Below are 25,646 nucleotides of genomic sequence, written 5' to 3'. Positions count from 1 at the left end.
ATTGTGACATGTGCTGCACCCATCCTGCACCTCCATTCTGACATGTTCTGCACCCATCCTGCGCCTCCATTCTGTCATTTGCTGCTCCCATCCTGTCATGTGCTGCTCCAATCCTGTGCCCCCGTTCTTTCATGTGCTGCTCCCATCCTGCGCCCCTGTTCTGTCATGTGCTGCTCCCATCCTGCGCCCGTTCTATCATGTGCTGCTGCCATCCTGCGCCCCCGTTTTGTCATGTGCTGCTCCCATCCTGCGCCCGTTTTGTCATGTGCTGCTGCCATCGTGCGCCCGTTCTGTCATGTGCTGTTCACATCCTGCGCCCCCGTTCTGTCATGTGCTGCTCCCATCCTGCGCCCGTTCTGTCATGTGCTGCTGCCATCCTGCGCCCGTTCTGTCATGTGCTGCTGCCATCCTGTGCCCCTTTCTGTCTTGTGATGCTCCCATCTTGCGCCCCCATTCTGTCATGTGCTGCTCCCATCCTGCGCCCCTGTTCTGTCATGTGCTGCTCCCATCCTGCGCCCCTGTTCTGTCATGTGCTGCTCCCATCCTGCGCCCCCGTTCTGTCATGTGCTGCTCCCATCCTGCGCCCCTGTTCTGTCATGTGCTGCTCCCATCCTGCGCCCGTTCTGTCATGTGCTGCTGCCATCCTGTGCCCCCGTTCTGTCATGTGCTGCTCCCATCTTGTGCCCCCATTCTGTCATGTGCTGCTCCCATCCTATTATATGCCCCCCATAAGATGCTCCATTATATATGCCCCGTATGCTGCTGCCATATATATAAAAAAAAAAATACCATACTCACCTATCGTCGCTGGGCGCCGAGTGCTGGGGGCCTGAGCAGGCGGGGACACCGGCGCGCTGTGGGGGTCAGGTGCCGGAGTCACCGCTAGCTCAGGCCCCCAGCACTTGCTATACTCACCTGTCTGTCCCGTTCCAGCGCTGCGCACCGCCATCTTCTGGCTCCTCTGGCTGTGACTGTTCAGTCAGAGGGCGGCGCCGGCGCGCATTAAGCGCGTCATCGCGCCCTCTGAACTGGGAACGTCACAGCAGAGGACCCGGGAGACGGAGACGCACGCAGCGCTGGAACGGGGGACAGGTGAATATACTTACCCTCCTGGCGGTCCCTGACTCTCCGGTGGAGATCACGGTGTGCGTTCAGTGTTTACGCATACCGCGATCTCCTGGGAGCGTCACTCTGTGAGGCCCAGACTGCGCCGGCGCTTGCGCTTGCGTAGTCTATAAAGGCTTCGGACAGAGTGACGCTCCCAGCGTTATATTATAGATGTGTACGGCATACAGTAATATTTGTGTATAGCATATAGCAGTATTATATGTGGGCAACATACATAGTGGCATTATGTGTGTACTGTGTATATCAATAATATACATGTGTACGGCATACAATAATATTTGTGTATAGTGTATAGCAGTATTATATGTGAGCAAAGTACATAGTGGCATTATGTGTGTACAGTGTATACATATGTAAGACATATGGTGATATCTGTATAGTTTATAGCAGTATTATAAGCGAGTATAGTACATAGTGGTATTGTACAAGGTGGGCCATTTGTATGGATACACCTAAATAAAATGGGAATTGTTGGTGATATCAACTTCCTGTTTGTGGCACATTAGTATATGGGAGGGGAAAACTTTTCAAGATGGGTGGTGACATGGCAGCCATTTTGAAGTCGGACATTTTGGACCCAAATTTATTTTTTTCAATGGGAAGAGGGTCATATGACACATTAAAAATGAGAATTTCACAAGAAAAACAATGGTGTGCTTGGTTTTAATGAAACCTTATTCTTTCATGAGTTATTTACAAGTTTATGACCTTTTATAAAATGTGTTCAAAGTGCTGCCCATTGTGTTGGATTGTCAATGCAACTCTCTTCTCCTACTCTTGACACACTGATAGCATCACCGCAGAAGAAATTCTAGCACAGGCTTCCAGTGTCCGTTGTTACAGATGCTGCACATCTCATATCTACACAACATAGACAATTGCCTTCAGATGACCCCAAAGATAAAAGTCTAAAGGTACCGTCACATTAAGCGACGCTGCAGCGATCGAGACAACGATCCCGATCGCTGCAGCGTCGCTGTTTGGTCGCTGGAGAGCTCTCCAGCAACCAACGATGCCGAAGTCCCCGGGTAACCAGGGTAAACATCGGGTTACTAAGCGCAGGGCCGCGCTTAGTAACCCGATGTTTACCCTGGTTACCATTGTAAATGTAAAAAAAAAAAACACTACATACTTACATTCCAGTGTCTGGTCACGTCCTTCACTTTCAGCTTCCCGCACTGACTGAGCGCCGGCCGTAAAGCAGAGCACAGCGGTGACGTCACCGCTGTGCTTTGCTTTACGGCTGGCCGGCGCTCACAGTCAGTGCGGGAAGCTGAAGGCGAGGGACGTGACAGACACCTGAATGTAAGTATGTAGTGGTTTTTTTTTTACATTTACAATGGTAACCAGGGTAAACATCGGGTTACTAAGCGCGGCCCTGCGCTTAGTAACCCGATGTTTACCCTGGTTACCAGTGAAGACATCGCTGAATCGGCATCACACACGCCGATTCAGCGATGTCAGCGGGAGGTCCAGCGACAAAATAAAGTGCTGGACTTTCCCCAGCGACCAACGATCTCCCAACAGGGGCCTGATCGTTGGTCGCTGTCACGCATAACGATTTCGTTAACGATATCGTTGCTACGTCACAAAAAGCAACGATATCGTTAACGATATCGTTATGTGTGAAGGTACCTTAAGGGGGTTAGATTGGGAGACCTTGGTGGCCATTCAACTTGGTTATCACCAACCATTCCCATTTTATTTAGGTGTATCCATATAAATGGTCCACCCTTTATTACGTGTATACAGTGTAAAGTGATATTATACATATGTAAGGCATATTGTGATATGTGTGTATAGTATATAGCAGTATTATATGTGAGTACAGGACTGGCATTATGTGTGTACAGTGTATAGCGATATTATACATGTGTACGACATATAGTGATTTGTATATAGTAATATTATATGTGAGTACAGAACATAGTGGTATTATGTGTGTAAAGTATATAGCAGTATTATATGTGAGTACAGCCCATAGTGGTATTATGTGTGTACAGTGTATGGCGATATTATACATGTGTACGGCTTATAGTGAAATCTGTGTTTAGCATATAGCAGTATTACATATGAGTACAGCACATAGTGGTATTATATGTGCACAGTATATAGCGATATTATACATGTGTACGGCTTATAGTGATATCTGTGTTTAGCATATAGCAGTATTACATATGAGTACAGCACATAGTGGTATTATATTTGTACAGAATGTAGTACATAGTGGTATTATGTGTCTACAGTGTATAGCGATATTATACATATGTAAGACACATGATATATGTATAGCATATAGCAGTATTATCCGTGAGTACAGGACATAGTGGTATTATGTGTGTACAGTGTATATAGATATTATACATGTGTACGGCTTCTAGTGAAATCTGTGTTTAGCATATAGCAGTATTACATATGAGTACAGCACATAGTGGTATTATGTTTGTACAGAATGTAGTACATAGTGGTATTACATGTGCACAGTGAATAGCGATATTATACGTGTAATATTATGCATGTGAACAACAGTCCCTATAAATATATGGCTATGGAGTCGTCGAGCAATTCTTATGCTAGGTTGCTAGTCCCCACAGCTAGTGTGATATAGTCGGCACGTTTTAGTTCTGTCTCCAGAAAAGGGTGAGGTTTCCACTCTCAGTATAAAAGGTCATTCCCACCATTATAATGTTACTACATATTGAAAGGTTAGGTGCTAACCGACTGATCGCTGAGGGAACAAGCACTGGGACTCCCACCGATCCCGAAAATGGGGCCCTGAAATGCCCCATCAGAAAGTAGCGCTGTGGACTGCCAGAGACTGCCGATTCTGTGCTCCACCGCCACCAGAAAATCCTCAGGAAAATGAAAGAAAAGGTGGCGGGCAGCAACGGGGCATTTCCGACCCCGCTCTCCGGGACAGCGGTCATGACCCCTCCAATGTGAGAATACCCCTTTTAAATGTGGAAAGAGTTTTCCAATAAAGGGAAATGAATTCCTCTGCATGTAAGATGCGGCTTTACATAGGGATTTCTATTGTCTGACCACAGTTGTTGTGTAAGTCATCACGCCGCCATTTTTTTTTTGCATCAGTCATATTAACATGACGTAATGTGACAACCGAGTTATCACGGGTGAGATAGCCGAAAACATTGTCATCTTGCCCTATGGCTCTGGGAGCCTCACAAGCTGCCGACAAGTGTTGCCATGCTGCAGGGAACGCCATCGTCTGGCAGCGCGCACTCTCTGCACTGGATTACTCTAACGGCCGACCAAGGGTTAATAAAGCAATCCCCTGCTGTTACCGCTACAGAAAGGGAAAGGAAGAGGTAATGATATAAGCTCATTGGTTTTAAGACATAGACGTCTGGATAAATCGCGTTCTTTTTCAATATGCCAGTGCGGTTTTATTTTAGGGATTATTTTACAGATTTAATCAAATTAACAAATTAACAATTATAATGAGGAAGCGGCTGTGCGGTACATAGCGCTCCGCTCATGGGGGTATGGGGCGCATGGTGATGATAGTGCGACGCATGAGACAGGCATCTTACCTTGTACTTAGAGGGAACGTGTCATCAGAAAATCACCTATTTTTAAAATCCTGTTTTTTAAGTGAATTTTTTTATTTTTACTTTTTTTAAATTTTATACATCACTATTTAAAAAAAAAAAAAAAAAGTACAATTTTCACACTACTAGGGCTCACTCACACGACCGTATACTCTCTCTTGCAGAGAATCAGGTGGATTATGCAAATTACACTCAGCTCAAACTCTGTCAGTGTCATCTGAGTGTCATCTGAATGTCCGAGTGTGAGCTGAATGTCCAAGTGTCATCTGAGTGTCCGAGAGTCATCTGAGTGTGATCTGAGTGCTAGAGAGTGTCATCTTAGTGTAATCTGAGTGTCATCCGAGTATCATGAGTGTCCGAGTGTCAGCTGCGTGTGATCTGACTGTCGGAGTGTCATTTGAGTGTTCGAGTGTCATCTGAGTGTTCAAGTGTCATCTGAGTGTTCAAGTGTCATCTGAGTGTCATCTGAGTGTCATCTGAATATCATGAGTGTCTGAGTGTCATCTGATTGTGATCTGAGTGTCCGAGTGTCATCTGAGTGTGATCTGAGTGCTAGAGAGTGTCATCTTAGTGTAATCTGAGTGTCATCCGAGTATCATGAGTGTCCGAGTGTCAGCTGCGTGTGATCTGACTGTCGGAGTGTCATTTGAGTGTTCGAGTGTCATCTGAGTGTTCAAGTGTCATCTGAGTGTTCAAGTGTCATCTGAGTGTCATCTGAGTGTCATCTGAGTGTCATCTGAATATCATGAGTGTCTGAGTGTCATCTGATTGTGATCTGAGTGTCCGAGTGTCATCTGAGTGTGATCTGAGTGCTAGAGAGTGTCATCTTAGTGTAATCTGAGTGTCATCCGAGTATCATGAGTGTCCGAGTGTCAGCTGCGTGTGATCTGACTGTCGGAGTGTCATTTGAGTGTTCGAGTGTCATCTGACTGTTCAAGTGTCATCTGAGTGTCATCTGAGTGTCACCTGAATATCATGAGTGTCCGAGTGTCATCTGATTGTGATCTGAGTGTCCGAGTGTCATCTGAGTGTGATCTGAGTGCTAGAGAGTGTCATCTTAGTGTAATCTGAGTGTCATCTGAGTATCATGAGTGTCCGAGTGTCATACGAGTGTGATCTGAGTGTCCGAGTGTTATCTGAATGTGATCTGAGTGTCCGAGTGTCATCTGAATTTCCAAGTGTGATCTGAGTGTGATCTGTGTGTCAGAGAGTGTCATCTGAGTGTGATCTGAGTGCCATCTGAATGTACTCTGAGTGTCATCCGAGTATCATCTGAGTGTCCGAGTGTCATCTGAGTGTGACCTGCGTGTACGAGTGTGATCTGTGTGTCATCCGAGTGTGATCTGAGTGTCTGAATAGTTCATCCGAGTGTGATCTGAGTGTCCAAGTGTCATCCGAGTGTCAAACAAGTGCAATCTGAGTGTCCGCGTGTCATCTGATTGTGATCTCATTCTCTCGCATGAGGGAATCGTAGCACAGGTGTGGAGAAGACGGAGAAAGTCATTTCTCCATCTTTTCCATTATCCCTGTGAGAGTACATCGTACTGCAGTCAGATGACATCTGAGTGCAGTCTGATGTTTCACACCCATAGACTTGTATGGGTGCACGTGACATGATTATCAGATGCACTCACTGCATGATGCGATTGTTTTCTCAATAAAATAATAGCAGATAATCACAGATCTGCACTGCCTCATAGTGTAACATTGGGATGAGTAAAACACACAGATAACACTCGGCCGTGTTATACTCCAGTGTGAGCAAGGCTTTAAGCTTAATTCATAATTCCTTTTCTGTTAAGATTACTTTTTAGCAGCCTCATTATCATGACAGACAGGACTGCAATGAAAAGTGAGAGGTAACAGCTGTATATAGATTTACCAATCACAATGTGCGATGTCACAGCTCACCTCCTCCCCCTCCGGTTCAATTACTTATGACACCTCTATATACAGTAGATAACACAGGATCCACCATTCACAATAGGTGATGTCACAGCTCACCTCCTCCTCCTCCTGTACAATGACTGATAACACCTCTATATACAGTAGATAACACAGGATCCACCATTCACAATAGGTGATGTCACAGCTCACCTCCTCCTCCTCCTGTACAATGACTGATAACACCTCTATATACAGTAGATAACACAGGATCCATCATTCACAATAGGTGATGTCACAGCTCACCTCCTCCTCCTGTACAATGACTGATAACACCTCTATATACAGTAGATAACACAGGATCCACCATTCACAATAGGTGATGTCACAGCTCACCTCCTCCTCCTGTACAATGACTGATAACACCTCTATATACAGTAGATAACACAGGATCCACCATTCACAATAGGTGATGTCACAGCTCACCTCCCCCTCCTGTACAATGACTGATAACACCTCTATATACAGTAGGTAACACAGGATCCACCATTCACAATAGGTGATATCACAGCTTACCTCCTCCTGTACAATGATTGATAACACCTCTATATACAGTAGATAACACGGGATCCACCATTCACAATAGGTGATGTCACAGCTCTCCTCCTCCTCCTGTACAATGACTGATAACACCTCTATATACAGTAGATAACACAGGATCCACCATTCACAATAGGTGATATCACAACTCACCTCCCCCTCCTGTACAATGACTGATAACACCTCTATATACAGTAGATAACACAGGATCCACCATTCACAATAGGTGATGTCACAGCTCACCTCCTCCTTCTGTACAATGATTGATAAAACCTCTATATACAGTAGATAACACAGGATCCACCATTCACAATAGGTGATGTCACAGCTCATCTCCTCCCGCTCCTATACAATTACTGATAACACCTCTATATACAGTAGATAACACAGGATCCACCATTCACAATAGGTGATATCACAGCTCACCTCCCCCTCCTGTACAATGACTGACAACACCTCTATATACAGTAGATAACACAGGATCCACCATTCACAATAGGTGATGTCACAGCTCACCTCCTCTCCCTCCTACACAATTACTGATAACACCTCTATATGCAATAGATAACACCGGATCCACCACTCACAATAGGTGATATCACAGCTCACCTCTTCCCCCTCCTATACAATTACTGATAACACCTCTATATGCAATAGATAACACAGGATCCACCATTCACAATAGGTGATGTCACAGCTCACCTCCTCCCCCTCCTATACAATTACTGATAACACCTCTGTATACAGTAGATAACACAGGATCCACCATTCACAATAGGTGATATCACAGCTCACCTCCCCCTCATGTACAATGACTGACAACACCTCTATATACAGTAGATAACACAGGATCCACCATTCACAATAGGTGATGTCACAGCTCACCTCCTCCTCCTGTACAATGACTGATAACTCCTCTATATACAGTAGATAACACAGGATCCATCATTCACAATAGGTGATGTCACAGCTCACCTCCTCCTCCTGTGCAATGACTGATAACACCTCTATATACAGTAGATAACACCGGATCCACCACTCACAATAGGTGATATCACAGCTCACCTCTTCCCCCTTCTATACAATTACTGATAACACCTCTATATGCAATAGATAACACAGGATCCACCATTCACAATAGGTGATGTCACAGCTCACCTCCTCCCCCTCCTATACAATTACTGATAACACCTCTGTATACAGTAGATAACACAGGATCCACCATTCACAATAGGTGATATCACAGCTCACCTCCCCCTCATGTACAATGACTGACAACACCTCTATATACAGTAGATAACACAGGATCCACCATTCACAATAGGTGATGTCACAGCTCACCTCCTCCTCCTGTACAATAACTAATAACACCTGTATATACAGTAGATAACACAGGATCCATCATTCACAATAGGTGATGTCACAGCTCACCTCCTCCTCCTGTACAATAACTGATAACACCTCTATATATGGTAGATAACACAGGATCCACCATTCACAATAGGTGATGTCACAGCTCACCTCCTCCTCCTGTACAATGACTGTTAATAAGTCTATATACAGTAGATAACACAGGATCCACCATTCACAATAGGTGATGTCACAGCTCACCTCCTCCTCCTCCTGTACAATGACTGATAACACCTCTATATACAGTAGATAACACAGGATCCACCATTCACAATAGGTGATGTCACAGCTCACCTCCTCCTCCTGTACAATGACTGTTAATAAGTTTATATACAGTAGATAACACAGGATCCACCATTCACAATAGGTGATGTCACAGCTCACCTCCTCCTCCTCCTGTACAATGACTGATAACACCTCTATATACAGTAGATAACACAGGATCCACCATTCACAATAGGTGATGTCACAGCTCACCTCCTCCTCCTGTACAATGACTGTTAATACCTCTATATACAGTAGATAACACAGGATCCACCATTCAGAATAGGTGATGTCACAGCTCACCTCCTCCTCCTCCTGTACAATGACTGATAACAGCTCTATATACAGTAGATAACACAGGATCCACCATACACAATAGGTGATGTCACAGCTCACCTCCTCCTCCTGTACAATGGCCGATAACACCTCTATATACAGTAGATAACACAGGATCCACCATTCACAATAGGTGATGTCACAGCTCACCTCCTCCTCCTGTACAATGACTGATAACACCTCTATATACAGTAGATAACACCGGATCCACCACTCACAATAGGTGATGTCACAGCTCACCTCTTCCTGTACAATGATTGATAACACATCTATATACAGTAGATAGAACTGGATCCACCATTCACAATAGGTGATGTCACAGCTCACCTCCTCCTCCTGTACAATGATTGATAACACCTCTATATACAGTAGATAGCACTGGATCCACCATTCACAATAGGTGATATCCCTTACTTTTTTTAGAAAGGCGCTTATTCCTGGCATCACTTTCAAACAAGCCATACTTGTTCTGTCTTTTCCTAATTGTACTGTCATGAACGTGAACATTGAACGTGCTGAGGCCTTTAGAGTCTGAGCTGTAGCTCTTGGGTTTTATGCAATTTCGTTGAGCCTTGCTCCGTCTGACCTTGGTGTGAATTTCCTGGCATGTCCACCCATGGGAAGACTGTCAATTTTCTTACTTGCTTTCCACGTGTGTATAATCTCTCTCGCTGTAGAATGATAGACTCCAGATTGCTTGGAAATGGCTTAATAACCCTACTCATATTCATGAGCATAAACAACTGCTTCTCTGAGATCTCAGTGCACATCTTTCCTCATTAGTATTGCATTAACCCGCTCCTGAATGCTCTAAACCAGCAAACTGCCCAAACTTCTGCTTTTATAGAGGTGGTCACGCTTTGGTGATGAACAATTAATCAAGGGCTTTTGATTAGCAGCACCTGGCTGATGCTTACCTTCTTACTTTAAGAAACAATCAGGGTGTACTAAATTTTGTTTTGCTCCTACAGCTGAGCTATCAGGATCTGAAAAATTTTGGTTGGCTGGAGGAAAAGATCAGTGAGATATAGTAGCTAAATATTACCACCATACAGTGCCTAATAACAAGATCCAAATGCTGCTATATAGCGCTTAGTGATATTTTGTACCGTTGAATAATCCCGCCTTTTGTTCTTATTACTATTATTGTTCTCCATAAAATTAGATTTTTTGCGTTTGACATGACTCGCATGTGTGGTGATGTCTGACATTTAATGAGATTTGGTTATCTGAAAAATTCATTTGTGTAATTATCACATATGGATTTTTAGGCATTTTCCTTTATTACACCACATTTGTCTCATGGGTGTCTATAGATTTTTACTTTTTTTTTACAAGGTGAAGAATCATGTATTTCTAGCTGTTGTACCAGGAGAGAGACGAAAAACTCAACTCCCGTTCCCTTGTGCGGTGTTTATAGGATAACGGAAGAATGGCACACTTAAAGGGAATGTGTCATCAGAAAATGACCCATGGTTTAAATCGAGTTTTCCTTTTGCGTATATATATATATATATATATATATATGTATATATATATATATATATATATATATATATATATTGGGCAATATTTTCAATTTTTCTCATATCACAATCTTTAAAAAAAAAGAAAAGTAAGAATATTAATTCTACAATTTTCAAACTAGCCATCGGGGCTATTTTAGAGTTGAACTTCCTGTCATTTTATGAAGATTTTTCAGCAGTGGCAGAATTACAATAACAGGTAAGACCTCTGTACACTGCTGATAACACAGAATCCACCAATCTCAATAATTGGTCACAAATGACCCTGCTCCCTCTCTTCACAATGACCTTTGCACACGCTCATTAGATGCTTCAATACAAAACAGTATAGTCATTGTGGCTAATGTACATGTGCATTTCCTGAAACAACAGGAAGTTAGTGTGAAAATTGCAAGATTTCTATTTATTTTTTAATTCAGATTGTAATATGGAAAAATATGCCTAAAATGTAAAAAAAAATTCACACAAATGATAATTTAAAAAAATAGATCATTTTCTGATAATAACTTAATTTAACTGTTACAGGAGATACTGTAAGTCTAAATGATTATCTACGATCATATCCAGTAGATCACCCTACACTTCTGTTTTCCTTTAACTCTTACACTGCTCACACTCGATCACTCTATGTAAAGTGATTGCATGGCGACATGTCGTTGTGTAGACATGCGCCTTCTGGATTCATTTTGTGTCAACTTCCTCAGGCTTCTTATAATCCTCTCCTGGCTATTGTTGCAATAGTGGATATCTGAACAGATGATTGTCCATTTTTTTTGCATTGGCCAGGGATCCTTAGTTATGACACCATCCACCACGTATAGTGTGTTTTACTGGAACAGGAAAGTCTGGAAATTGCCCAGAAGAACAGTCGTGCGTTCCTGTGAATGAGACTGTGTGCAACTTGGTGTCCACTATCCAAATACACCATGTTGGACATACCTACCTCTGAGAACCACCCAATTGGCAGGATGGAGGAATTCATTTCTTAAGCCGCCATACACATTAGATAACTGTTGACCAAACGATAGGTTGGCTGAAATGTACAGCTGGCAGCCATCTTGGTCTTCTCTCCTATGCACAGGAGCAATTGTTCAGCCAAGGGCTCCTGTGTTCCCTATAAAAGAGCCACCGCCAGACATGTTTGGCAGAGGCTTACCTCTGAGAGAACAAGAGGATCGGCAGTCTGAAATCGGTCATGCCAGATCCTTAACTGCCTCGACAAACATACACATCATACAGTCTGTCGAACCCTTCGGTATCAGTGGGTGTCGACATACACTGCTCTGATAGAATGAATGCTGAATTCTGTTTTGATTGATATTGGCAACCAAGATGGTTCCGATGAATGTGGCCTTACAAGAGTCATCCTGTACAAACCACACGACGGAGATGGGGGTCTGCTTCTCCACCCCTTATAACAACTATTGATTACTTTTGCTTTTTTATATATATGTAATGTTTATACATTTTATAGCTCGTTGGGTATCTTCTTGTGTGTTGAAAAAGTCATAAGGCTAAGTCTACGGCAGAGTGGTTATCTAGGCTTTGTTTCACCTGGGGCAAAGATTCAGTTTACTGCCCCAAGCCACGTATCTAAATATCCTAGCCAAGGCAAATCACTAGTTGGCACCCTACTGGCCCTCAGCAACCATGACACATGCCTCTTCCTTGGTTACACTCCTGACCACTACATGACTAGACAGGTTCACTGTAGACTTTGGTTATGCCATCTCATATAAGTAGACTATTCATTATCTTCTTTTCTTCCCGATAGGATCCTGCTGACTGTAGTGGTCATTTTCCGCATATTAATTGTGGCAATCGTTGGGGAGACGGTCTATGAAGACGAACAGACGATGTTCATGTGCAACACCCTTCAGCCCGGCTGTAACCAAGCCTGCTATGATCGAGCTTTCCCAATTTCCCACATCCGGTATTGGGTCTTCCAGATAATTCTTGTCTGCACACCAAGCCTCTGCTTCATTACATACTCTGTCCATCAGTCCGCGAAGCAGAGAGACCGCAGATATTCCTTTCTCTACCCTCTGCTAGAGAAGGAACTGCCGCGAGAAAACAGAAGAATGAAAAATATCAATGGGATCTTAATGCAAAACCCAGACATGTCCTCCAAGGATGAACCAGACTGCTTGGAAGTAAAAGAGATCCCGAACACACCCAAGAAAGCAGGGAAAAGTCCCAAGGTGAAACGTCAAGAGGGCATATCCCGCTTCTACATCATTCAGGTCTTTTTTAGGAATGCTTTAGAGATTGGATTCCTTGCAGGACAATACTTTCTTTATGGCTTCAGTGTGCCACCCATCTTTGAGTGCGACCGCTACCCTTGCGTAAAGGAGGTAGAGTGCTACGTTTCTCGGCCAACCGAGAAGACAGTCTTCCTGGTCTTCATGTTTGCTGTCAGTGGCATCTGTGTCCTTCTTAACTTAGCCGAGCTAAACCATCTCGGGTGGCGAAAGATCAAGACAGCCATGAGGGGAGTACAGGCTCGCAGGAAGTCAGTGTGTGAGGTGCGTAAAAAGGAGCCATCCACCTTGGCTCAAGTGCCAACATTGGGGAGGACACAGTCCAGTGAGTCAGCTTACGTTTGACCCCACGTGTGGTCATGCCAACGGTTTCTAGATCTCCTCCATGCTTTAGAGAATGTATGGGAACGCAAATATGGTAGAGAATGGCGTCAGTCTTCCAACCAACAGTGGAGACCCTCAAAACTATATTAGCGGCCTGTCGACGATTATGGCTGCTGGCTTTTATGGGAAGCAAAGCTTGGACTTAGCATGGGAGGATGGGGTGGGAGATGAAAATATGGACTATTGCTTTTTTTTACTACAACTTTGGGCCTGTAAATTGAAGAGTTTTGCTCAGTATTATATTCTGCAATTTATCTTGTTTTTATAATGCCAGCCACTGATGGACCGATGATGATGGAGAGTGGTATACATGTATCCTCCAGGGAGTGTTATAAATATAGAACATCTGCACTAACTTATAAGAAGCCATAACGACAAGCAGGGAGGACAAATAAATGATATACATAAGGGGTTCTTCAAGAGAGGACTTTATGTAAAAAAAACCTCTCACGACTGTTATATACCTCTCACCTCCCACTCACTGCAAACTCCCTCCGATAAAATCCTCATTCACACCTCACCTGCTCCCGAAACAGAATTGCAAATTACAAAACCTGCTAAGGAGCCAGGAATCTCTAGTTTGTTTATTTTTTTCTCTATATCTAACACGAATCATTAATTAAGACATGGAAGGGCACAAGAACAGCCAGCAGGCACGGTAAGAGGTCATGGCAGGCAAACGGGGTCAGGAAAACATTGCAACACGAATACAGCAAAGAATAAATTTTAACAGGTATCCTGGTAGAAGAGTCAAACAAGAGGTAGAACCAGCAAGGATCCAGTAAAGGGTAGCCCAGAGGATACTAGGAGGAAACACCAAAGCCAAGGACACATCTTGAAGGAACTTTGTAGAAAGTAGAAGTTGAGGGTAAATGACACTACTCCAAACAGATAAGTAAGGAATCACTACAACACCTACCATGGCAGTTTAATTTATTAAGGGGCATATGGTTGTCATAAACTCAGGGGTTGACCAAGGGACCAGATGTGATGGAGGTGAAGGAAGATACTAGCGACACATGTAAGTAAGGGCCCATTTATGTTGGCCATTTCCCATCGTTGCCTGTATATAAATGCCCAGCGATCGCCCAACAAATGCTGGTTGCTGGCCGATCCCATTTACTACGCAACTCTAAAAGTTAGCCATGTCTGCAGCACATACTCTCGTGTAAAAATAGGGACAGCAATTATGCAAAAATTATCATTTTTCCAATAATAAATTCACGATTGCCCCATGAATATCAGCCTATCGATCGGACCAAGTTTGGGCAGTTTACGATAACTGCAAATGGACCCTCAGTGCTTCTGGATCAACGATCATAGACCATTTAGGGTATGTGCACACATTGCGGATTCTCTGCGGATCCGCAGCGTTTTTTGCGGTGCAGAAATGCTGCACATCCGCAATTGATTTACAAAACAATGTAAATCAATGAGAAAAAAAAAAAATGCCGTGCACACTTTGCGGAAAATCCGCTGCGGAAACGCTGCGGTTTAAAAGAAGTAGCATGTCACTTCTTTTTTGGGAATCTGCAGCGTTTTTGTACCCATTCCATTATAGAAAACCGCAGGGGTAAAAAACGCAGCAAATCCGCAAAAAAACCGCAGCAAAAACGCACAAAAAAACGCTGCGGAACCACACAAAAAAACGCAGGTGCATTTTCTGCCAGGAGAGGCAGAATCCGCACCAGAAATTCCTAAGCCTAATCCGCAACGTATTCACATAGCCTTATGGTACGGTTGTACTTTGGGTAGCTGATAGCACCAGACCTGGATATGACTACAACCTCTGCACCCGCTATAATTACGCCCCGATATCAAGTGGCATCCCTTGATAGGTTGATGCTGATGTCGGCATTTGCTGATATTACTAGGTCTGTAGGTCTCCATGCTGCTCGGAGATACCCGCAGTTACATACCCTGTATGGTGAGAATAGCATATCCTGCAATTTTTTCCAAAAGAGCAAAGCTTGCTCATGCGCAGTTTCATGCAGATTATGACCATATGCAGCCCGTTGCACAACCGAACCCAAAACTTGGCCATGTAAACCAAGCCTAAGGGTCTTTTTGCATGGATCAATGTCACAGCATGTCAGTGCTCATTTAGCTCCAGCTACGTTGAGCAAGTCATCGGCACGGCATGCTGCCGAGCGATCGTTAGTGCGATTGTTCATTCGCATTCAGATTCATCCTTGTCGGCGGCAAATTCCCTGATTACGCTCGGCCTCGCGCTTCCAATGGAGGATGATTATGGTCTCCACGTAAAAGAGGCAATCAATCGTAAAGAAGCAGGAAATGTTTTCAGACCCAACACGTAGATAAAGGGCGCTCTACACAAATGCTCAAGATCTTACAAAACACAACCCATTATTTAGACTGAGAATACATCACTCAACCAATAAAGTCTACCGGTCCCGACAACAGAATGAGGATATATACGCAGGCACAATGAGGGAGCACCGAAACACCAAGCTGTTGAGATGCAAGGCTTCGGGGCAGATTTCATATAAGTACGAGTAGCATGACGACTGATGATTAAAAACTACTCAACCTGATTTTTATTTTTTACATTTTGCATGTTAAATAATATTAAGATTTGCTATGTGCAAGATGAGATGATGCCTCCAAAGACATGAATGTCTTGCTTGGGTAAATGAGGATTGCATTTAGTGGTTGTAAATTTGGCATGTTGTGGTGCTATCTTCATGCTCATTCGATATCTATATTAATTGCCATCTAAATAGAAATGATCTGCATTTTTCAATCAATAACAAATTTTTCACAGTAACTGGAATGGGTTGTGGGCACCAGGACTTTCATCCATAGGGATTCCCAGCCAATGCTATACCTGGGAAGACTATAGTAGTTTGGTTTTAGAAAATTCACTTTTATATTCCCTATTGAGTGATTTTGACTTAATAGTTAATAGCCCACCTCTCACAACTTGCAAAGAGTGGCTATCTTTCTGGAGGATTCGGCATTACATTGTCAGCCATTGATTTTAATAGGCATGATGTAATACTTTATTTGTCCTGCGGTTGTGCTGTAGGGAAAATGATCACTTTCTGCCAGTCCTCCTGAAGATTGCGCCTGATCCCTACCGATCGCAGCTGTAACCCTTCTAACAAAATTGACCCCTATAAAGTTGCCACCTTCTTTATATTTACTAACTTTGAGGAAGGCATTAAAAAACTTTAGGGAACTTTAAAATCAGTCGATCCATGTAGAAAAATGCCACTACTTGTAAGAAGGTATCCAGTCCAAGTAAGAACTTGGCCAGGGAAGGGAGAAATAAAAGTAGGTCCTAATTGTATAGATTCACCAGTTATATGAATTTTCCCAGTTATGACTAAGATATGCCATATTATCAGTGGGAGTCCGACCTCTGGGAATTCCTTATTGCAAAAAATTATATGGATGCAGCACTGGGGTAGCATTCCTGATTTTTTCCCCCCTGCTGCAGTGACGCTATGCAAGAAATAAGGAATGCTAATCCACTGGGGTAGCATTGCTCCTGTTTCATTTGTTGGATTGGTGGGAATCCAAAATGTTGGACCTCCGCCGATCATAAGGTGATGACATATCTTAGATATAGATGGAAAAACCGTTTGGATTTCCAATAGCTTTTTACTATTGGAAAGAGCCTAAATATACATAGATGAAGGGTTCATGTTTGGGGTGTAAACCAATACCCCTTATTCAAATAAATAGCAATACCCCCAAAGCTAGAATTACACAATGTGCTAGTTTTTCAAGTACAGTACCACCTTAGCAAAGAACATCTACCTCCGGTGGCATACAACCCAAGTGTGAACCAAGGGCTTAGACAATATTCTGAAAAACTTTAGAGAAAAAATACCATCTCACTTAGAAGTCCCCCATTTTTTGTTGGGTACCTAACATTATAGTGTTAGAATAATTGAAAAACTTTTCTGTGACTCAATTTGCTCCTTCTAAAATCACCAAAAGACCAAACAACATGATCTAGAGACTGATGTAGCATAAAACTAACTAAAAAGTGCTTAATCCCATGGAATCAATGCAAAAAGTTGACCAAAAAAAAATGCCGGGACGTAAGGTGACCCATTGGCCACCATCTAGTAGCAATTGTGATAATATGCCTTCGACATGGCTCTGCCGATTTGATATGTCGGACCCTTTCTACTTTCTTTCAATGCACTTTTTGTACAGTCTCCAAATAATATGTAGCCCACGTAACGTGGTAACCTCTTGATCTAGAACATGTATAGTAACTCTGGTGCTAATACCCACTGTAGGGACAAGAGAGAGGTAACCCTAAAACAGCGGTATAAAAGCAGGCGGTCCAGAAGTAACGACTATGGAGGACTTCAAATTTTAATTTTGGGTAGTGTAGAAGAGGGGGTAGAGTACCATACATCATAAGAGCACTCATCAATGTAATATGGTAACGTTCTAATAGGGATCAATCCAGAAATGGGGAAATTTAATTTAAGGAGCTTTCTGCGCAAAAAAATCTATCACCTATCTGTTTGATAAGTGCTAAGGACCATCAGAATTGATGCTCCACTGCAACAAGGAGTAGAGTGGTCAAATGTGTGTCATCACTCCATTCAAGAGTGGAACCCCCAGATATGTATATTGATGGAATGCCCCTTTAAGGAGCACTTTAACTGCCTAAGGAGCTTTTGGACCCCACTGAACATGAGTCCATGGGCAATGCCTCTAAATGTGGGTTTGCCCTTGGACCAGTTTCCAACGCTCAACTCAAAGATATATAGTTTTTCATGATTTGAATTCAAATTTGTATGTAAAAAGCTATTCAATTCCTTACCCGACTCATACACAGTGACTGATGGGTTCTCCTGTATGTGTTTGTAGGATTTACAGACTCTCTCTATGAGTGGGTGGGGTAAGTGGGACTCACAGGCTTTCTCTATAAGGGAGGAGGAAGCAGGGCTCATAATCTTACTTTATGAGTTGTTGGAGGAAGCAGGGCTCATATTCTTACTCTATGAGTGAGCAGAGGATTCAGGACTCATAGGCTTTCTCTATGGGTGAGCAGGGTAAGCGCGATTCACAGGCTTTCTCTATGGATGGGCGGGGTAAGTGGGACTCACATGCTTTATCTATGAATAAGCAGGGACGGCAGGACTCACAGTCTTTCACCATGAGTGGATGGAGGAAGCAAGACACACAGAGTTTTTCTATGAGTTGGCAAGGAAAGCAGGACTCACAGGCTTCTCTATGAGTCGGCGAGGGAAGCAGGACTCATAGGCTTTCTCTATGGGTGGGCAGGGTAAGTGCGATTCACAGGCTTGCTCTATGGATGGGTGGGGTAAGTGGCACTCACATGCTTTATCTATGAATGAGCAGGGACGGCAGGACTCACAGTCTTTCTCGTAGGACTCGTAGGCTTTCTCTATGAGTGGATGGGAGAAGCAGGACTCGGCTTTCTCTATGGGTGGATGGGAGAAGCAGGACTCGGCTTTCTCTATGGGTGGATGGGAGAAGCAGGACTCGTAGACTTCTCTATGAGTCGGTGGGGGAAGCAGGACTCACAGGCTTCTCAATGAGTCGGCAGGGGAAGCAGGGCTCATAGGCTTCTCTATGAGTTGGTGGGGGAAGCAGGGCTCGTAGGTTTCTCTATGAGTTGGTGGGGAAGCAGGGCTCATAGGCATCTCTATGAGTTGGTGGGGAAGCAGGGCTCATAGGCATCTCTATGAGTTGGTGGGGAAGCAGGGCTCATAGGCATCTCTATGAGTTGGTGGGGGAAGCAGGACTCGTAGGCTTCTCTATGAGTGGGGGAAGCAGGGCTCATAGGCTTCTCTGAGTTGGTGGGGGAAGCAGGACTCGTAGCCTTCTCTGAGTTGGTGGGGAAGCAGGACTCGTAGGCTTCTCTATGAGTTTGTGGGGGAAGCAGGACTCCTAGGCTTCTCTATGAGTGGGTGGGGAAGCAGGACTGATAGGCTTCTCTATGAGTGGGTGGGGGAAGCAGGACTGATAGGCTTCTCTATGAGTGGGTGGGGGAAGCAGGACTCGTAGGCTTCTCTATGAGTGGGTGGGGAAGCAGAACTCATAGGCTTCTCTATGAGTGGGTGGGGAAAGCAGGACTCGTAGGCTTCTCTATGAGTTTGTGGGGGAAGCAGGACTCCTAGGCTTCTCTATGAGTGGGTGGGGGAAGCAGGACTCATAGGCTTCTCTATGAGTTTGTGGGGGAAGCAGGACTCCTAGGCTTCTCTATGAGTGGGTGGGGGAAGCAGGACTCCTAGACTTCTCTATGAGTGGGTGGGGAAGCAGGAGTCATAGATTTCTCTATTGAGTGGGTGGCAGAAGCATGACTCACAGGATTCTCTATGAGAGGGTGGGATCAGATATTGCACCAATCTTATGAGGTGCGATTGGGAGATAGACATACTTTGCATGGTGGGTTAGAATATTGGTTGTTTTAATGTACTTTAGTAAAAGTTATATTTTATACTGTTAGTCCACTTAATTCAGTGAATTATTTCTCTAGATCCTCAATCAATGAATCTGAATGTGTTTTACATTGAAATACTGAACCAAATCATAGAAAACTATATATTTCCACCTCAGCATCTCCTCCTCTATTGTTTGGTGACTTAATTAGGAAACCTGAGGCTGTGTCCACACGTTGCGTTTACTATGCAGCCCAAGAACCACAAATGACTGTGACTCAGACCACTTTAATTCTTAATAGCCATGCAGAGAATTGCATAACTACATGCCGATAGAGATGACCGAATGGATTCACAGGACCCTGGTCCTGGACAGGAGCCCCTCGAACCTCCTTCTACCTACTGGTATTCCCGGCTCCTCTTCTTATTAGTCATGTGGGCATCACGCCGCAACAATAATGTGACGACACAGTCCCTACAAATCAGAGGAGGCATCAGGGATGCTGATAGGTAGGAGGTGGTTCACAAGTCTACCAGAAATTCTAAAGTCAACAATAGACCAGGGTCCTACAAATCAGAGGAGGCAGCAGGGATGCCAGTAGGTAGGAGGTGGCTCACAAGGCTACTGGAAAACTAAAGTTACCACTAGATCAGGGTCCTACAAATCAGAGGAGGCAGCAGGGTTGCCGGTAGGTAGGAGGTGGTTCTCAAGGCTACCAGAAAACTAAAGTCACCATTAGACCAGGGTCCTACAAATCAGAGGAGGCATCAGGCATGCCGGTAGGTAGGAGGTAGTCCGCAGGGCTACCGGAAAAACTGAAATCACCATTAGACCAGGGTCTTACAAATCAGAGGAGGCAGCAGGCATGCCGGTAGGTAGGAGGTGGTTCTCAAGGCTACCAGAAAACTAAAGTCACCATTAGACCAGGGTCCTACAAATCAGAGGAGGCAGCAGGCATGCCGGTAGGTAGGAGGTAGTCCGCAGGGCTACCAGAAAAACTGAAATCACCATTAGACCAGGGTTTTACAAATCAGACAAGGCAGCAGGGATACCGGTAGGTAGGAGGTGGTTCACAAGGCTACCAGAAGACTAAAGTCACCATTAGACCAGGGTCCTACAAGTCTAAGAGGCAGCAGTGATGTTGATACTGTAGGTAGGAGGTGGTTCACAGGGCTACTGGAAAACTAAAGTCACCATTAGACTAGGGTCCTACAAATCAGAGGAGGCACCGGGGATGCCAGTAGGTAGGAGGTAGTTCGCAGGGCAACCAGAAAACTGAAATCACCATTAGACCAGGGTCCTACAAGTCTAAGAGGCAGCAGTGATGTTGATACTGTAGGTAGGAGGTGGTTCACAGGGCTACTGGAAAACTAAAGTCACCATTAGACCAGGGTCCTACAAATCAGAGGAGGCACCGGGGATGCCAGTAGGTATTAGGTAGTTCGCAGGGCAATCGGAAAACTGAAGTCATCGTTAGACCAGGGTCCTTCAAATCAATCTGCTCGTCTCTACATGGCCATTAACAGTTAAGGTGATTTTTGCAGAAGTCATTTACATTTCATACTGAACTGAATTTTTTGCACGCAAGGTATGAACGCAGCCTTAATCAAGGTCACGTATAAAATAACTAGTAGCAACTTCACTTAGGCTGGGGCTGCAGCTGCTTAGAATTCAGCCTAGATCTGAACAATTCAGTATGTGCCCCCCCAACACGTCATAAACCGCGCAATTTTTCTAAAGTCATATGTTGGTATGTAAGCATGTGTTTAATACCTGTATACGGCCTGTAATTTTTCTATATATAAAAAAAAAAGTGGAGTATTGTACTAGAATGATATATTAATGGTTTGATGATTAAGTTTGGCAGATCAGCAATTGGGTAAAAAAAAAAAAATCCAAAGGGTTTTTATTCTTTAAATTGATGTTTATTTCCCTTTAAGGAATCACTGCCTCCATTTAGCAAATTCTTCCTCAAGAGAGACAAGTCAGTGGACGTCTTTTAGGTAACTCTCAGCGAAGAGTCAACTCAGTGTTCCACGCTACGCCCACCTTCACCTGCAGGCAGCGCGCGTCCGTGCTGTCACCCGGCATCAGACTCAGGATACAGTCAAAATGGAAGAAACTCAAAAGGTGCTTGTATCAACCAAATGTACAGAAATATCCAACCGTTCCGGACATTGACTTTCCATAATGACATTTCTGGCGCAGGGTCATGGGGTGGGGTGAACCGATGATGCAATGCAGATTTCAGCTGTAATACAGGTGCAATATTCCGAGAAGAACAAGTCTCAGGAATTCTATGGAGAATCTATGAATTACTATAATAAATGCTGATATGTGTCTTCTTAATGTTACTGTTATATGGGGGCACTGTAGGGTGGTCTCATTTCCTGTCGGTTCATGTTCGTGTTTTTCGAGGACAAGTTTATCATTTCTTCCTTCGATCTTGGCCATTGACAAATGTCTCCTCCTGAACAGGTTTACTGATTTCACATAAAAGGGGTCTTCCTAGCATATCGCTCTCATATGCCATCACCTTATCAAGACCACTCGCTGATCCTGAAAACGAAGGGGGCTGCACCCGTTTTGTTTTTTTTTCCTCCTCTTCAATATAGGGAAATTCTTGTAAAAAAAAAAAAAATAATTCAGAGATGCCGTTGGGTCACGTATTAGTGACGATGGATCCAAGATCCATGTGCGTAAATCGCAGAGGACATGGAAGGATACAACACATCAAGGACCCGACGCGCGTTTAGCCGACAAGCTGCCGGGTGTTTGATCCAGTGATGGAAAAAGGTAATTCGAAGTGATAGTACAGATCCCATATCTGCGATTCTCTATCCATTGCAAAACTACAACTCCCAGCATGTCCTAAACGCTTCATTTAAAGGATAAAAAAAATCATTTTTAGGGATTTTTTTTTTTTTACTTAAAGCAAAGATCCTATCCCAATATGTAGTAGGTGTAGTAATAATAAATAATATCTGCAAATACCTCCAATAGGAAATGTGTTATAGTTCTTCTGATTAACTATGTCACTTACCCCATGTGCAGGGCATCGCTGTAGCTTAGGTGCTTAGGTAACCGTTGTTGTTAGTGGTCGTAACCATGGATACTGAAGCTACTGCAATGCCCAGCGCTGATGTAAGTGACATAGGTTATCAGAAGAACTATACTAAGGTATCTGTTAATATTATTACAGATTGGGATAGGGTCTCAGAGATGACAAAACTCTGTTAAGTGCGTGTATTTTGGCCTAAAACTAATTTTGCACCTGGGCTTCATTAAAAACTTTGCACCGCTTGCCTTTTACCTGCACTGCTGCTCGCCAGGTTCAAACAGGCGAAATTTATGGTCCTGACCTGAACTTACAGCCTCATTGAGGCATATCAGGCAGCAAGTTCTGGTCAGGAGACGCAAGTTGAGTATATATGGCCCGTCTGAACCCAGACTTATCCTTTCTCAGCCGATTTATGACCACATCAAAGTTTAGCTCAACTTTGATGTGGTCTGTGGTCATACATCCACATATAAAAAAAAAAAAAAAATTCATACTCGCCCATCAGAATGCGCTCACTGACTGATCCTCAGTTAACTCATTCAGCACCAATAGGAAGTGTAACAACGAAGCTAAAGAAGGCAAATGTGCAACTTTTAATTTTTTTAAGTGACACCCAATTACAAAAATGTTTAGATCCAAATCCTCTAAAAACGAGGCTGCGCTCACCTCCCTGCAGCAGTCCTATGGCCGCGTTAATATTAATGGCAAACCTCCAGTCGTTCCCATTGCATAGATTATTCCTGCGCTTGATGTAACGTGACACATCGTGCGGGTGCAAACAAAGACTATTTGCAGGCAGGGACGCAGGGAACCGAAAGGCTCCAAATTTTAAAAATCCAATCAAGTAAATGAACGATAATGATTGACGTATAATACAGGAGCGGGGGGTTGGGGGTCTTGCTTTTGGATTTATGGTGGGCTACGGGGAGCGGAGGCTTCTCTACTATCCCAGCTTCTTAGTAGTTAACATTTCATCAGCAGTGCAGAACAAGGTAGCCTCGGAGACCAGCACGCTCGCTCCCCTACACGCGAGCCCCCATCTTTCCCTCCGCCGCTAGATCCGCAGGGCGGCCTCACAGCTAAATTTAGAATGGATAAAAAGGACAGGCGCGCAGGCGGGGGGGGGGATGCAAAAACGAAAAATACAAAATCAGTGTTTCTATTTTGGTGGCATCAGCAGGAAAGAAGGAAGCGAAAACAAAATGTAAGACATCGAAAATGCATTAATCCCTTGAATAATACATGGAGCAAAGCCAAGAAGCCTCACATCAGCCGGCAGACGCGCAGTGAGTGAGCAGCCGGGGATTAGAGGGAAAAAAAGGACATTTCTGCATTAAGCACAGACCGGGAACTTCTGCAGACTCCATTGGGATCTCCCGATACCTGACACACTGCGTAATTTAATCAAAAGCGTTTCCTCTCCCAATAAGCCCAGTAACGTGCCATATGGCGCAGTCACCGGCTCGTAGAACAGCCGCATAGTGCGCCAGTCAACGACTCACACTGGTGCCAATCCACTATGGGAAGAAAAAATATATAAAATATTGGCCATGCAATATCCCATCAAGGGCAGTAAGCACATGGGGCTCACATCTTCAGAAAATCATTGCTTTATTGATCCAGTAATATAAAAAGGCACAAAAAAAAAAAAAAAAGGTTGAAAACAGCACAAAAGTGAAAAATGCAAAAAAAGATATATTCTCTGCGCTCCCAGGCAACATGTTTCAGACCTACATGGTTGTTCGTGAAGGCTCGATAAAGGACAACGTAGGTCGGAAACATGTTGCCTGTGAGCGCAGAGAATATATATTTTTTGTGCTATTGTCTTCAACCATTTTTTCTGCCTTTTATATTACCTGATCAATAAAGGTATTCTTTTAATATGCGGGCGCCGGCTATGGTCTGGACAGTGGCTATTGCTGGAGTATTTTGCCATGCACCCGGACAGGTGAGACGATTGCCCTTTTTCACATTAAGTGCATGCAGCTTATGTAGTTTCCCCACGAACAGGTGACTAATCTCCGGGTGCAGCCGGCAATACCCCCCCAAAAAAAAAAAATAAATAACACACGGATAGGAAATTTGGATTGTGAGTGATGACAACGCTGCAAAATATGTACAAGTAAAAAAAAAAAAAAAAAAAAACGACAAGGACACGATGGAAGTTTTCTGCAGCCATCATTCCATTTTTCCAGTGCTTGTAGAGAGGAGAGAATTGACAGCCACATTGGGAGGAAGCCCAGCAAACCACCTCCTAGCCACCAGGATGCCTGGCTTTTTTTTTTTTTTTGTGCTTTTTTTTTTGGGTGGCGGATCACCGGGCCCCAAGGATCAGGAGAGCCATCATCTAGTTTCTAAGCCAGGAAATAAATCCTAAAAAAAAAAAACTTAAAGCGCAAGGTCTCAGCCACATCTAGGTGGTGTGTGTACACAGATCCCTGTATGATAGGAACTGCGAACGGCAGGGACACTACAGAAAAACTGGGTGAAAACATGCAAAATAGAGCCCACGGCTATTAACCCGTTAAATCCAACGCTCCCATCGGTACACTTGTGATCACAGGGTGCCGATGGGTTGTCCTGGTAACCAGGGATCCGCTTAAGACCCCCCCCCCCCCCCCCCCGTGCCTGTCGTTATGATCCTCCTGTCAATAACGTTCATAGATCATGATTTTCTCTATACTTAGCAGGGCTGACGCACTCCTGTGTATAGCATAGGCGATCTGACAATGACAGCTTCACGTCCCCTAAAGGGAGTATTAACTACAGTAAATTAAAAAAAAAAAAAAAAAAAATCTTTGGTATCACTGCGCTCGTAAAAGTC

The 25,646-nt window shown here is 43.8% G+C and overlaps 1 protein-coding gene across 1 annotated transcript in view; it reads left to right on the top strand.

Annotated features, from left to right (window-relative positions):
* Positions 1-17,417, top strand: part of LOC138661728 (gap junction delta-2 protein-like) — a 46,806-nt gene extending 29,389 nt beyond the window's left edge. The window contains exon 2 of the mRNA XM_069746613.1: positions 12,492-17,417. Within this exon, the coding sequence (XP_069602714.1) occupies positions 12,492-13,323 (832 nt within the window). The 3' untranslated portion in view covers positions 13,324-17,417. The remainder of the gene's footprint in view (positions 1-12,491) is intronic.
* Positions 17,418-25,646: the final 8,229 nt, after the last annotated feature.

The sequence above is a fragment of the Ranitomeya imitator genome, chromosome 2, assembly GCF_032444005.1.
Source record: "Ranitomeya imitator isolate aRanImi1 chromosome 2, aRanImi1.pri, whole genome shotgun sequence".
NCBI lineage: Eukaryota > Metazoa > Chordata > Amphibia > Anura > Dendrobatidae > Ranitomeya > Ranitomeya imitator.
The sequence above is the reverse complement of the archived record's forward strand: the minus strand, read 5'-3'. Positions and strand labels throughout refer to the sequence as shown.